This window comes from Microtus ochrogaster, chromosome 16 (genome assembly GCF_000317375.1).
Source record: "Microtus ochrogaster isolate Prairie Vole_2 chromosome 16, MicOch1.0, whole genome shotgun sequence".
Classification (NCBI taxonomy): domain Eukaryota; kingdom Metazoa; phylum Chordata; class Mammalia; order Rodentia; family Cricetidae; genus Microtus; species Microtus ochrogaster.
The window spans coordinates 46,850,454-46,865,673 of record NC_022018.1 but is presented as its reverse complement, the minus strand read 5'-3'; the positions used below and the strand labels follow the sequence as shown (position 1 = coordinate 46,865,673).

Genomic DNA, 15,220 nt, shown 5'->3' with positions numbered 1-15,220 from the left:
AAAAAAAAAAAAAAAAAAAAAAGAAACCAAGTCAAATCCCAGCTTCGCAACTGTAAACGTTCAGGTATTGAGCCCCAGGTTTCTCTACCTGCTAAGTGTGGTTCATAATACCACGTGAAGAGCTGGGAGATGTAGTTCTGTCATAGAGCCCTTGATGAGCATACTTGAGGCCCTAGAGTCAATCCCCAATGCTGGCAATAATTATAATGACACACATGTCTGTTGTAAGATTAAAGTCCACAAATTTGCGAGGGCAAATTTGTGCTTATTTTCCATGGCACAGAAAATCCAACAGACCCATTGTTGTTGCTGGCATCCTAGGGTAAGCATGCTTTCCTTGACAGGAAGAATACATGGCAGCTGTCAGGTGTTACGCCTTGAACAAGGGTGGGAGCTGGCCTCCAAAGACAACTCAGTATCCATGTCCTTGTTAACTCCACTTTGATGGTGATTCTAGGTTGGCCCTGTGACTCACTTTGATTACCAGAAAATACCATACTGTGAATCTCCATCAATTCGGAATCTGTCTGTTTTAAAAGAGATTTATTTGTGTGTGTGTTTGCGTGCATGCACGTGCACGCGTGTGCGCACACTCATGAGCCCATGGATACCAGAAGACACCGGATCCTCTAGAGCAGTGGTTCTCAACCTTCCTATTGCTGTGGTCCTTTAATACAGCTCCTCACATTGTGGGGATCCCCCAACTATAAAATTTTCATTGCCTTGTTCAGAACTGTAATTTTGCTACTGTTATGAATCATAATGTAAAATCTGTGTTTCCCATGGTCTTAAGTGACCCCTGTGAAAGAGATGTTTGACACTCCCACCCCCAAAGGGGGTGTGATCCACTCACTACTCCAGATTTAGGGTTTTAGGTAGTTGTGAGCTGTTCAATCCGATTGCTAGGAAGCAAACTTTTGTCCCCTGGGACAGCAAGAGATCCTCTTAAGCCTGAAGCCATCTTACCAGCTCTCTGGATCTAAGTCTATTATAGCATGTTGGGCCTCACTTTTGTTCTCTAGGGGGCCCTGATTTGTGTCCTGGAGAAGCTAAAAGACAAGACTACATAGGAAGTCCTTGAGACTACATGGACAGGGTATAGTCCTAGCTCCCCCATCATGACCCCGTGTGTCTCCAAATGACTTCAAGCCCATCTACTTCCAAATGTATAACAGATTTCCCAACAGATTAGCAGAAGAACCATCCAGCTGAGCCCAGCCAACCTCTCAGTCATGAGGGATGATCTAATGGTTGCTGTTTTAAGGTAATAAGCATGGAAGATATTGTTACACAGCCACTGACAACTCAAAGAACAATGCTGTTCAGAGTTTCAGCTTGTGCTGTTTTGCAGCTGAATCTACATATTACTCCAATAAGCAGAACAATTATGAAGGATGGCAAATCCTTCAAGAACTAAGTCCTTCCACCTTGGCCCCAGTAACTACCTTCCTCTCCTTTCTTCTTTTCACCATTAATTTTGAAACACAAACCTGGCTGGCCACATGACTGACTTGCAGTTCAAAATGTACTTCTTTGGTACCTACAGTTTCTCTGCTTCTTACTGAGACATTAAGGGAGAGGGGGAAAGGCATGTAATAGTTTTGAATGATAAGCAAAAATACTGGCTAAACTTCACTTTGAGAGGTAATGGTTGTATCTTTCACAAGCCAGCTCCAAAAGACACAGATTTCCACAGCCTTTGTTCCCTACCTCCACTTTGCCTCGTAAATCCTAGACATTCCCTTTGTGGGTCATAGATGCGACAGACAAGAAAGAATATTTTCGGCCTGTCCATGGTTGACCTCTTTTTGTTTCTGTCTATTTTTAGTGCTGAGGATCAAAGCAGATGGAATGTGCCCAACAATCCCCCAAAGGGAATGTGTGACCCAGCCAGATGCTGAAGGTTACTCCGCTTGGTGCGGTGCTTTCTTACGGAAATCAGATGCAGACACTTATGTTTGTTTTTCCTAAGCACGAGAGCTGTCATCGCTGAAAGATGTGTGAAGTGTTACTTCTTTGGCTTTGCAATCATCCCCCTCCCCCCCGAGACTATTTCAGTTTCCCTTGGTGCATGAACACTGCGTTAAAGCAAACTGTGCAGCTTCGCAATCTGACAGACCTTAAACAAAAACACCTTCTGATGCTCAAGTCCTCTTCCTCCTCCTTCTGCTCAAGCAAACTTTCAAAATCTATTTCCTCTCCTTGCATTTACTCGTCAGCGGATGCTAACTAAACTCCAGCCATGTGGCTTCCATAGAATCATTATTCCAAAGACATGAATGGCGAGTGAACACTGCAGACTCCCCAGTCAAGGGAGCATCTTGTCAGGACCTGCAGTGTTGACCTTTCTCCTTTTTTCAACTCCCATGCTCTGATTTGGTGACACTGCCAGTTTCTCCTGGATTTCTCTTTTTTCCCATCAAGCCTTGTCTGCCTTCTCGGTTTTTATCCATGACCTCCAGGTCAGAGGTCCTCGGGGTTGCTCCCAACCCCTTTGCTTCCCAAGTAGCTTTCCAGTTTATATCTCATGGCTTCAAGGTCAGCCCAGGTGCCCATGACTTCCCATCTGCTTTCTCAGACAGATCTCTTCTGTCCCTATCAGAGCTCTATCCCCGGCGACCCTCCATCTGACGCTTTGAAAACACATGGAAGTCGGCATTTCACCAAATGTATCATTCTGCCTCGTGGCCTTCTCTTGGGAATCTCGGACACAGAGAACAGTAGCCTGCTACCTTACTGCCCATCTGTAAGTTCAAGGGGAATTCACTCTACCCTCCTTCCATACTTGATCTCTAATCAATATAGCCCATCCTGTTTCCTAAGTACCTTCTGGTTTGTTCATAGTCGTCAGCTGCGACTGTCACTATTTTGGTCTAGTCTGCCTTCCCTTCTCTCCAGCTTTATAATCGACCACCTGCTAGCTGGTTTGCCTGCTGCCAGAATCAACAGGAACAATTAATATGTCATTTAATGTGGCTTTAAGGAGGTGTCTTCTTGATTCTATCCCAAGTAAATTTTCTTTTGTCACAAACATATATGTAGATGTTGTGACATTATATACTTGAAAACAACATTTGGGTTCCATGCCAAGTTTTTCCCATAGGATAGAGACTGACCTTTAAAAAAGTGCAGTGCAGTCTCCTGAGAGGTTGTGTGTGAGCGTGCAGGTGAGCATACATGCATGTGTGCTTGCATGTGTGCATGGGGTTGTGAGTGTGCCACCACATCTGGCTTTTCAATGTGGGTTCTAGGGAATGAACTTGGGTCCTCATGCTTGCATAGAAAACACTTTACTGCCTGAGCTACCTCCCCAAGTCCTCAAAGGCTTTTTACTGCTTAACGATAAAGCCCAGGCTCCTTAACATACCCTGATCAATATCCAGCACCTTCCCCTATCCAGCTTTTCAAACTCCATTCTCCTCTCCCTCCAAACCTTCTTTAAGCTAACAATGCCTTTCAACCCAGAACCTGTTTTAAAGGCTACAGATCTTAAACTCTCTTCTCTGGGCTTTGTGCTACTCTGTTCTGTTGGCCAGGAGAGAAGACTTGCTTGTGTTCATTGTCTTACTCCCTGGCTAATCATGTAATTCTCCAGAAAATTCTCCTGGTAACTTTTAACTACGTGGCTTGTCTCCTTTGCATGCTCAGAGGCTCCGCGCATCTCCTCTCTCATCACGTTTACCGCCCCACGATCGCTAGCCTAATTATGTGTTCTTCCCTTAAGACACGACCTTTAGAGGAGGGAAGAGCACAATCCATGCTTGTCCTCGCTACTCAAAGTTCATGGACGATGGCCTACACACAAATAAAAGAAGCATGCTGAGTTGGGATCCTTTTTGCATTTCCTGTGGTTTGTAGAAGTCTAGAAACCTAGGTTCTCAGGAAGGAGGAGACACCGTTGCTGTTAGGGAATTGGAGAGACTGAGAAACTCTAAAGCGAGGGTGCTAAGGCCCACGGTTGGTTCTCTTTCTCAGTGCTGTCTGTCAGTCCCATCCTTTCAAGCCATCATGGAAAAATGTAAACTCCTAGCTCATCAGCTGTGCCAGTGACGGTCCACAGAGCTTGCCTACATGGCAGGCAGATCTTGCCTTTATGGAAAAGAATGGTGCTTCCATTAACTACCAATGGACTGCTACACTACACAACAAAGACAAGGCTTCGTGCAGTCTCAGGTTGCATTTCTCTGCTCCAAGAATACCAAATGTACATCCCTTAATCATGTGACTTGCTAGGAATTCCTAGCAGAGAAGAATTAGTGATCTAAGATTAGCGAAGGGGCTTTCCATCTTGAGGATCAGGAACAGACTTCCAGAAGAGCCCAGCAGCCCATAGTACCAGGTTCAAAGCCATAATCCAACATTTCAGTATAAACTGCCTTCTCTATCTAAGGAGTTTTATCTAAAGATATGGGCTTGCCGGAAAGGGTTCATAATGTCAGCAGTGACTCTGGGTTGTGGGTGTTCTGGCTTTACGGACAAGGGGCAACCTGGAGCAAGATGAAGCACTGAATCCCAGGCCAGGGTTAAGGGCTGGCTTGCTGCTGCTGCCCTGGAGGCTTTCAGGGTAAGAAGCAATTTCAGCAGAATGAATGTTAAGCTCAGGAGCCCAAGGAGAAGCCGGTGCTCTCTGCTTCTGGGAGCCCTTACGATACCCTGTCCCCGGATCCTGTTCTGTATGTACTAGCTGACAAAGAAGACCCATGTGCAAAAGCAAGCGGGTTATCTCTGTGTCCCACCGATGGAGTGCTACTGTTTCTGGCTCAGTGCTATGGCTGTCAGCTGGGTACGGCTGAGTGCCAGTGTGACTCACAGCGGGTAGGGAAACAGGCAAGCAGTGACTGCTGTCTGGGAGTTGCTGTCCTAACATACCACTTCTTGTATCGGTAGAGTCTGCTAATACGGGAAGAGAGGGACTGGAAAGCAACCTTGGGTTCTGTGACTTCATTAAGTGTTAGTATTTTAGTCACTTACAAAGACGGTGGATGGGAACATCTCAGTTTGGGAAAGAATGAAGCATTCTCAGGCAAAATTGTCAAGAGTTTAACATGAAAACTGCACAGGTAAGTTTTTTGACTTACACAATTGACAAGGACAAAGTTAAGCCAACATATAATTTTATAAATAAGATATGCAGGTATGTAAGCCTATACCATGGTCTGTGTTTTGTTTCCATATAGTACTATCTTGAGGCTCCTTTATTTGAGGATGTGGGTTTTGCCTCCATCAGCACCTGTCCTTCCACGCTAAGAAAGAGTCTGAAGTTCTTTGACCTCTCTGCATCTTGACGTCTATTGGCTTTTCTAATTCTTGCCAATCTACTGGAGTTCCCTTTTCTAATCTAAATGTCTATCTTAACCCTTGCTGCCTTCCAAAGAACACATGAAAGTTCCTAGTGACCATGAAAATTTTACTTGAAAATAAGTTAATGACAAATATAACAAAGTTAAAGTCTTTTTGCTGATGTTGTTGTTTTGAGACAGGGTCTCACTATGTAGGCCTAGTTGGCCTGGTACTCACTATGTAAAAGATCTTCCTAAGACTGTGCTAACAGGTGTGAGACACCATGCCTGACTCAGAAGTATCTTTGAATGGGGTTATTACTAAATGTTATTTCTAAATCCAATTTCCAGAGATGAAGCACAGAAATGGGCCAAGCAATGCAGCAGGACGGACAGAGGTAGAAGGATTTCTTTATGAGAATCCCAGGAGGAGCCAGTCCTACTAGTGTCTTGACTGTAGTCTTCAGACTGTGAGCCAACTCATTTCCATGGCTTTATACCACTGAGTTTACGGCAACTTGTTACAGAAATCTTGGACATGAATACAAATCCTTTCTCCTTTTTCTTTTCTGTTTCTCTTTTTACTCAACTGGTAAAATTATGAAGCAGGATGGCTCCCATAGCTTTATCCAAAGCTGCGATGAACAGCCACAGCTAATGAAAAAGGTTATCGGTGTTATATTAGTTATTTTTCTAGTTGCTGTGACCAAACACCTGGTAGGAAACAGCTTGGAGGAGGCTCACAGTGAGGGGATGTAAGTCCACGGTGGTGGGATGGTATAGTGTCAGGGAAATGGGGATGGTGTGGTGTCAGGGCAATGGGGATGGTACGGTGTGTTGTGTGTGGGGGGCTTCATGAAAGCAGGAGCTTACAGAAAATGCCTTTTCACATCTCTGTTGATCTGGAAGCAATGGAGGAGATGGGCAAAGGTCTGGATTTCTGTGTTCCTCTCTGCAGCATCCAATTTTAGCTAGAATCCTCCACCTTTAATATATGACACACCTTAGTCCCTAATGGGATCCTTTATACTTTGTTACACTTCTTTTTAGTGATGTTTGATCATCCTGTCCTGATTTTGGATTTAAAAAAAAAAAACCCTTTAGTTGCTTAAGTCAAGATTTCTCCTATCCCTGGAGATGCATTCTCTTAGTCATTACCCCCCTACTCAGTCTCGCTCAGCTTTCTTCAAAGACTGCCCTACCTGTTGTGATGGCCCTGAGCGAGCTGTCTTACTAGCTTCAATAAGAGTAACTGAATAATGACTTTCTTTAAAGAAAATGAATTTCTTTAAAGGGATACACATGCAAAACAAACATATCCACACCAGCTGAACACAGCTAACCAGTCTGCATTCATGTAATCTAGGAATCCTCTTGTATAGTTCTCATATTTGTGACTTACCCAAACATAGGAAAGTCACCACTTTAAATTATATACCAGAATACAATTCATTGTTTTGACTATTCCTATGTTGTCAAATTATCCCTTTGGGCTAAGAACTAGCCCAGAAAGTTTTTCCTCTGAAAAGGTAATAAATAACATTCTGGAATCCAGTTAAGAAGAAGGGATGCTACAGGGTGAAACATGGGATTTAAAATAAGCTAGAATAGCTTCAGCAACGTGGTTTGCCCATCCATCTAGTATGGTAAAAAGTTGTTCTATAGTGCAGCCTTCTAATCCAGGAGTTGTCTGTTTTTATTGATGTATAATCTTACTGATTCTTGGAGAATTCCTTACATGCCGATAATGTATTTTGGCCATATTCACATGCCTCTCCTCCCCCTAACTCCTCCTAGAGCTATCTGCCAGTCCTCTTGTTCCCGCTCTTTTTTTGTGTAACTAACAGAGTCCAATTATTACTGCCCATATATATGTGGGTGAGGAGACATCCCATGGAGCAAGGGCAATTACCAGGGCTCCAACCTTAAAGATAGCTCCTCAGCAGAAACCAATGTCAACAGGCCCTCAGAGGACACTTCCATTTCCTTTCTGTTCTACTATCTTCTGCCTTATGTCATTGACAGAGTACATTTTATTTAGGTTTCCTCTCTACTTCCTTTTCATTTTTTTTTTAAATGGGCATGAACTCTTCCCTGCTCCATGCTGGGATGTCGACAAGCTTGAGCTCATGAAGGTGTTTTGTAGGCAATCACAACTGCTGTGAGCTCATGTCTACGGTGGTCCTGTCAAAACCAGGGAGTACAGTTCACCCCATTTCTCCCTGACCTCTTTTCCCTCTTCTAAGATGTTCTCTGAGGTTTGGGGTAAGGAGGCATGATATAGATGACCCTTTCTGATTGAACACTCTCCAGAAACTGATTCTCTGCACTCTGACCTTTGTGAGCTTCTGGAGTAACAGCTAACCACTACACAAAGAAACTTCTCTGGAGTGGTCCGAAAGCTGTACTTAGGCTCAGGTATACAGCTGTAGAGGGCAGTTTGCAACTATGTCCACTTAGGAGCTGTGTCTTTTAAAAAGAGAGAGAAATCACATCTAAATGACATTCTTAGCTGCCAAATCCAACAGCCTGGTTATGGTGACCACCGCAAGAACAATGAGAAGGATTTGAAGTTAGGGAGTCTACTGGCTATAGACGGGGAGACTTTTTCTCAAAAATAGCTTTACGCGTAAAGTTTTCAGATTGTTACTATTTCATGAGCTATCTGATACCATCATGTTTGCCTCCATCCACGGGAAGAGAAGGCAGAGTCGGAGTGAAGGGACTGCCCCAGAGGGGCAATGATTTAGAAACTCATGAAATGAGAAGCACATTATTACTCCAGAAGCCAGCAAGTCGGAGCTATGGGGCTATGGTGTTGAGGGAGCAGGTACTGAGAGTGTCCATCAGGAGAACTATCCCCATCTCAAAATCTTCCTGTTTGTTACTCTAGTTTCTTTGTGCAGTTGGATTTGTTGACGGACACTCAGGCACAAGAAGCCCATCACTTAAGAGTTTCATTTGTGAGTGGGACAGAGGACAGAAGCCAAACCAAAAGAGGAAGCGCTAGCCTTGGGGAGAGATAACAGGATGCGTTTCTAGAAAACGGTGGGAGAAGACAACAAAAGCCTAGAAGAGGGCCCAGGGAGTGACAGCATCCATAAAGAGAAACAAACACTAACTTGTAGTATTCTCAGGTCACATGCTCAATCCTTAAGCCCCAGTATGAATGTAGATAGATGTGTGTCTTTGGAGACCGGTTAGGTTTAAATAAAGTCAAGATCGTGGGCCTCTGATAAGTGCCCCCCCCCAGATGACACCCAGGCAGCATTCTCTCTGTGCATACATGGAAAGAAGATGGTCCGTGAGCATGTAGTGAGATGGCCATCACTGACCAACTCAAGAGGTTTCCAAAAGAAACCAACATGGTTTGTAACTTCACCTGGGACTTAAAGCTTCTGTGACCATGAGAAATAAACATCTTTGGTTTAAGCCATTGAGTGGGCAGTATTTTGGTATAGCAACCCAAGACTACCACAAAATCAAATGCGATCTGCACACATTTCCTACCATCTCCTCTAAAACCAGCAGGATAAAACTCCTTGTCAGTCTGGCGGTGGTGACGCACACCTTTAATCCCAGCACTCAGGAGGCAGAGGCAGGCGGATCTCTGTGAGTTCAAGACCAGCCTGATGTACAAAAGCTAGCCCCAGAACAGGCTCCACAGCTACAGAGAAACCCTGTCTCGAAAAACCACAAAACAAACAAACTCCTTGTCTTTGCCTCCACATTTTTCTCTTCGCATCCTCATGTTCTTAAAAACAGCTGCCTGTTTTGCTCATTGAGTCTCCACAAACAAAAATTCATGTAAAGGACTGATTCTTATCCTCCTGTTTTGTTGATGAGGAAGCTGAGGTACAGGTAAATAAACCAAACAAGCTCCTATAACCAACAAGTACCAGAACCTGGATTTGAACCCAGGAAGCCTGGCTCCAGGAATGACGACTTGCGGCTGAGCTTATCTCCCCCAACATTTCCCAGCTGGCCACTGAGCTATGAAATGCATGGCTAACTTCACATTGCGGTGAGAATTCACTTCCATCATTTGTTTTTCTGCCTAGTCCAAGAATCACTTATTCATGATTCTTCCTCCATGAAATAACCCGATCTTATCTGCCAACGACCGTACATAAGTCATTTTCTGCTGGGTGTTGACTTTTACTGGAGCAGTGACAATCGGTGAATAATAAGAAATGGATTGTTGGGGCTGGAGTGAAATTATTCAATTATAGAAAAGGTGGAATTCCAAGTCCAGAATATTTATAGATCAAACAAAAGCAGGCATTTTTAAATTAAAAAATATCCTACAAGAGAAAAGAAAAACCTCCATGAGAGAAGGGACAGCAAGCAGCTGAGGCTTAAAATCCAGTCCTTACCATATCAGCAATTATTAAAGGCGACAGCAATCGCAAGGCTGGAGTCTCTGCTTTGGGTCAGACAGCTGATGGAAATCAAATCCTCAGGATTAAGACGCAGAGTCAACGAACAGCCAATGAGAAAGAAGGCCAGCAGCCACCTTACCTGCCGATGTGTGCTTGAACTTTTCGCTTTTCTTCTTCCTCCATTTCCAAGGCTTGAAAATCCTTCCCAGGTTGGCAAACTTACTCCTCCTCCGGATAGGTGGGGTGTGCGTACCAGGGACCAGCGAGTCAGAACGCATGGCCGCCAGCCTCTCCACTTCCTCGGCTTGTTTTTCCCAAGAAAGCGATTGGAAATAAAGAGAAGGGGGGAAAAGTGTTAAAACGGGAGCCTCACAGATGGCCAGCTTTTCCATGGTGACAGATAACAGAGACCACGTGACTTGAGCTCCCTTTGCCTTTTGGAATGGAAGTCATACCAACGTGTTCTGAAAGCTTGGGGACAGTCAGCCAAACCCTAGAGATCTAGAACACCTTTACCAAATTTGCTACTATTTAAAGAGGCAGGTTCTCATGGCGACATACAGGCTGGTCCCAGCCTCCTAGTTTCAAGCAACACTCCTGCTTCAGCCTCCTGAGTAGCTAGGATTATAGGCATGCCACCACCATGCCAATCAAATGTATTCATCCTTGACTAAGGTGACAGGGAAGGAGGAGGATGAAGATGTCAGGGGTTGGTGACAGAACTCCCCAGAGGCCATCTGAAGACTCACAGGGGAGTTGGTGTAACTATTAGTGTGGTAGTTTCTCACCCAATATATGGTGGATATATATTTGCTGGTTGAGAAGAAGGGAGGAAGAAAGCATCATCTGCTTCCTGTTCTGGTGCTGCTGTCTCCACCACCCACTGCTTGCTGCTTTTACTGCCCTGCTGCTGGATTCAGGCTCTCGAAGCACTGAGATTTGGACAGGCAGCGTTCCCCTCCTTTGGTAAATGGGCACTTCCTTTTATCCCGGAGCCTTGCTTTAAAATGTTTCTAGGCTGTGAGCCCTGGGAAACTAATAGCCACATTGTTATAGTTTGGATTTGGAGTGCTCCTCCAAAGTCCGATGTGTTAAGCTTGGTCTCCAGTCTGTGGCACTATCAGGAGGTGGTGCAATCTTTAGAAGTGGGGCCCATTGGGAGGAAGTTCAGGGGTGTGCCCTTGAACAGGGTATTCCAACTTTTCCTCTTCCCGTCTCTTTGCTTCCTGGCAGTTGGGTGAGCGGGCAGCTTTCATCTACCATATTATTCCTGTCTTCATAAGAAGTTGTTCCCTAGTCTCTGGCATCAGACGCAGTCCTTGAGAGCTTGACCATGGGACTGGAGAGTTTGCCTGTTGGGGTTTGAACATGCTTTTGACATAGGACTGCCCTTCACTCACAAATACTGGTGGAATGAACTATGTGGCATCCTGGGGCGGTCATACTGGTGAGAAGGGACAGCATGGCAGTTTCCGAGCGGCAGGATTTAAGGGTTACGGATGCATCTGGGCAGCAGGTAGAAATCAAAGTCTATTCACAGGTCACATGACTGACTGACTGAGCGACCTGAAGGGCAGGAGATGGATTATTCTCAAAGTCCAGATTTAGGACAGCAGAATGGAAATCTTCATTATTAACACAAAGAACACAGGGGGAGGCACAATTTTGGGGGTGGGGACAACAATGATTGAACATAAAGAGGGCACTTAATCCTTCAACTACAGGTGTTCTCAGACTGAGGACACGGTTACATCCTGATAAACTGTCACTAATTAAAATGCCATTCAATTCCAGACACACTGACTGCATGCGACCTATGAGGTGTTACTGCTTAGCAGTAGAGAGAACTGCAGAGCACTGCTGTTTTCCCTTGTGGCTGACTTACAAGAAATGGTCCCTGATGTTGTGAGGATCTGACCCAGCATTACCAGCCAAGGAACAGATCTCAATGAAAAAGGCAAAGTACGGTTTCTACTTCACATATCACCTTTACACCATGTAAGTTGAAAGACCCAAAGTCTAACCAGGTATAGCTGGGGACCATCTGTATATGATTCAACACAGATGACTCTTCTTCCTCATTGTCTGATCAATTGACTACTTAATACTATGACGGACTCTGTGGTCACTTCTGGGGAAGACAAAAAGATGAACTAGATGTACTCATGAGCAGAGGAGACAGGGGTTGGTGTGTCCATCATTGCAACAGGGGCATCCAGTCTAAAATCTAAGAGACGAATGTTCATTCTCAGCGCTGGAGAGGCCCCTGGAGAGAGCTCATGTTTCCAGGTTTTGATAGAGAAAAGCAATTTTCTCTCATGGAAAAAAAAATAGAGAGAAGCAGATGCCTGGCAGAAGAACACACCCAAGAGGGTTAAAAACATGACCCATCTTGGAACAAAAAGGGGCTGAATCCAGCAGTGACATCAATGGAGAGCATCTCTCTGACTCTGCCTTCTTTCTGCATTCCGATTAGTTTTCTTCACCTAACTCCATTTTGGTCCATAGGCCAATTAACCTAACTCCATTCTTCCCTGCCATAGGCCAAAGCAGCTTTGTTATTAATCAATGGTAATAAAACATATCCATAGCATACAGAGGGGAATCCCACATCATATCCCTGTAGCAGACAAGGAGAGGCGCCAAAGAGAATAATCAGAAGGCTTCTGTACTCACGTTCTCTAGTGCCTAGGAAGGCAGTGCCAGAAATTCAGAAATAACAGTTGTGATTCAAGCAGGGGCATGCCGAAGGAAGAATGACTAAAGTTTGGGGTTTTCATGACAATGATGTAATGTCTTTAAATAAACACTGATGAGAAAGGAAGAAGTAGAAGATATTGGCAGCTCAATGTCAAGGGCTTTGGGCCCAGATAGTATGACTTTTTTCCCCCAAAGGTTGAATTTTATAGCCCAAGGTTTTGGGGAACTATTTTAGGAAAATTTCCAGGTGGGAGAGCAGAAACAATCTCATCTTTAGGGCACATTGCAGGATTCAGGATACTGGGAAGAGGGTGAGAAGTTTAGGGGTTTCCAGGAAGGAGAAGAGAAGGAGGGGTTAGCACGCACACCAGCGCTCAGCACCTCAAGTCTTTATGCAATGCTGTTGAAAGCCTTAACCGAGGCTCGCATCGGGTCAGACCTAGGCAGAAAGGAGATTCCTCCAGCAGCCCTGGGGAGGGCAGATGGAGGCTGAGGGAAGAAGATGAAGGTTTGGGAGATTTTCTATAAGGATGCATAGCAGATCATCAGGAAGGCGTTAAAACTAAAAAGAAATTAAAAAGCAGGCTATAATAAAAATTGAAAAAGAAGCCAACTAGAATGGGCAAAATGAGCCGTGGGGCAGCAACGCGTTTGGACCTCCTTGCCTTTAGACGGTATCAGCTGCTTGAGTTGCCACTGCTGCTCTGGGTTGGATTTCTGATAGAGTTTAGTTCTGGACCTAGGAGAAGTTAAGTAGCTCCCCTCCATGTCCTCGGTTAGCAGCTCATGCCCCCAGGTTCCTGTCCTGTTTGCGTTCCTCGGCAATGGACTGTGGCCAAGTATTTTGAGCTGAGATATACTCTTTCCTCGTTGCTTTTGGTCACGTGTTGTACTACGGCAATAAAACAGTGACTGAAGTTGTTCTCAGCTGCATCTTTAAGCAATGGATGATAAAAATGGTTCAGAAATTGTTGCATTAAAATAATTGCAACCAATTAGGAGGGCTTTTGTAAACCCAGAGTGGCAAGCAGCAGAGAAAATATTTAAAAGGCATAATTATAAGTCTAGTTAAACGAAACCTTGATAAGTGTATTATTAAAACTCAAGATACTTAGCCCATAAGTGCAGGAGATTGCTGAGCCAACCACGTTTAATTAATCTGTACTTTAATCACTCACGCTACATTTTCATCTATTCATCTGGTGACAGAGGCTAGTGCTCAACCTGACTGCTCTGCCATCAGATAATCACACTGGAAGGCACAAGGCCAACTTGTGAATACAGTTTTAAAAAAAAGGAAGAAAACCAAAACAGAACAGAGATCAAGTACTCTCCTGACTCAGGGATGTGAGAGATAATAGGATAAAGGCAAGAGGAAGGGGAGGGGTGTGGGCTAGAAGTATTGTTGAAATCAACCGCCTTCAACACACATCACAGAAAGCCTGCTTTGCTCAAGCTCTCTGTTCTCAATCTCAAGGATAACTTTATCAGGCAGCTGGGGAGGGGAAGGACATTCACCCACACAAGAATCAACTCCAGGGTCTGATACAGGAAGGGGAATAATGAACCAAAGGACGGGAAGCCAGGCAGCTGAGCTAGCTCAGAGCCTGCCAACAGAGGGAGGCCTGGGCTAGCATCTCCTAGGGGCTTACCAGCAGCAGATCCAAGGGGACAGTCTTTAATAGGCAGTTAGGTTTTCCTGTATGACAACCAGATTTTGTCCGGTCTACAGGGAAATGGTTGGAAGATGTTGTTTTTCTTTCTACTTAGAAATTCAGGAAGTGGTCTCCTGTGCCCATGTGTTGTACGTACTGGCTTTGGGGGAGCCTAGACAGTTTGGATGCTCACCTTACTAGACCTAGATGGAGGTGGGTGGTCCTTGGACTTCCCACAGGTCAGGGAACCCTGATTGCTCTTTGGGCTGATAAGGGAGGGGGACTTGACTGGGGGAGGGGGACTTCATTGGGGGAGGGGAAGGGAAATGGGAGGCGGTGGCGGGGAGGAGGCAGAAATCTTTAATAAATAAATAAATTTAAAAAAATACAAAAAAAAGCAAAAAATTAAAAAAAAATCAAAAAAAAAAGAGAGAAAGAAATTCAGGAAAGGTCATATTTGACCTCTGCACGATTTTAGTTCAGATGAACCCAAAACATCTGGTGCTGTGTCCAACCCTTCATGTGACCTGGGGCACTCTGTGGGCACGTGTTGACAATAGGTGGGTACATCACTTCACCTGGCATGCTTACATGCTTACTGTTGCATTTCTCAGGGTGGCTCAGCTATAGAAAGGCCCCTCCCCTCTTGAGCTTTCCCCCTCTCCATGCTGGAATGTCTACTGGCTTGTCTTGGGCAGCCCAAGCTGCGTGAGTTCATGAGGCCAACGACTGTGTCACTTCCAGACGACATTGTTCTTGCAGAAGTCCTTCTACACTTCTGACTCTTAAATCTTTCTGTCCCATCTTCTGCAGTGTCCCCAGAACCTGGGGGTGGTAGTGTGTGATATGGAGGCTCCATTTAGGGGAGGAGGGGAGTGGAGGAGTAGGGGGTATATGATCTAAATTCACTGTATATATGTCTGAAATTATAAAGAAAACAATAATAAAATGCCCCCTTTGAGGATGGCACCGATGGTCCAGTGAGCAGAAATTGTACAGCCTCCAACTGGGCCACAGGTCAGAAGGAAGCCATGTTCTGTGCTATTTGATGTCTACCTGGAGAGGAGAGAGACAGAAGGAGCAGGACATGTGGACCTCTTGAGAGGCTGTCCCTATGTGCCAAGTGGATGATCCAAAATAAAACCCGAACAGGGTTTTCTGTTTTTGTTTTTTTTTTTTGTTTTTTTGTTTTTTTTTTTTTTTT

General features: G+C 44.7%; 1 protein-coding gene across 6 annotated transcripts in view; it reads right to left on the bottom strand.

Moving 5' to 3' along the window:
• The window catches only part of Phactr1 (phosphatase and actin regulator 1), a 431,785-nt gene that overhangs the window by 154,176 nt on the left and 262,389 nt on the right, over nucleotides 1–15,220 (bottom strand). For all 6 annotated transcript variants that reach the window (XM_026782882.1, XM_026782884.1, XM_026782883.1 and 3 more), the window contains one exon: nucleotides 9,801–9,965. In XM_026782882.1, coding sequence (XP_026638683.1) covers nucleotides 9,801–9,965 — 165 coding nt within the window. The remainder of the gene's footprint in view (nucleotides 1–9,800; nucleotides 9,966–15,220) is intronic.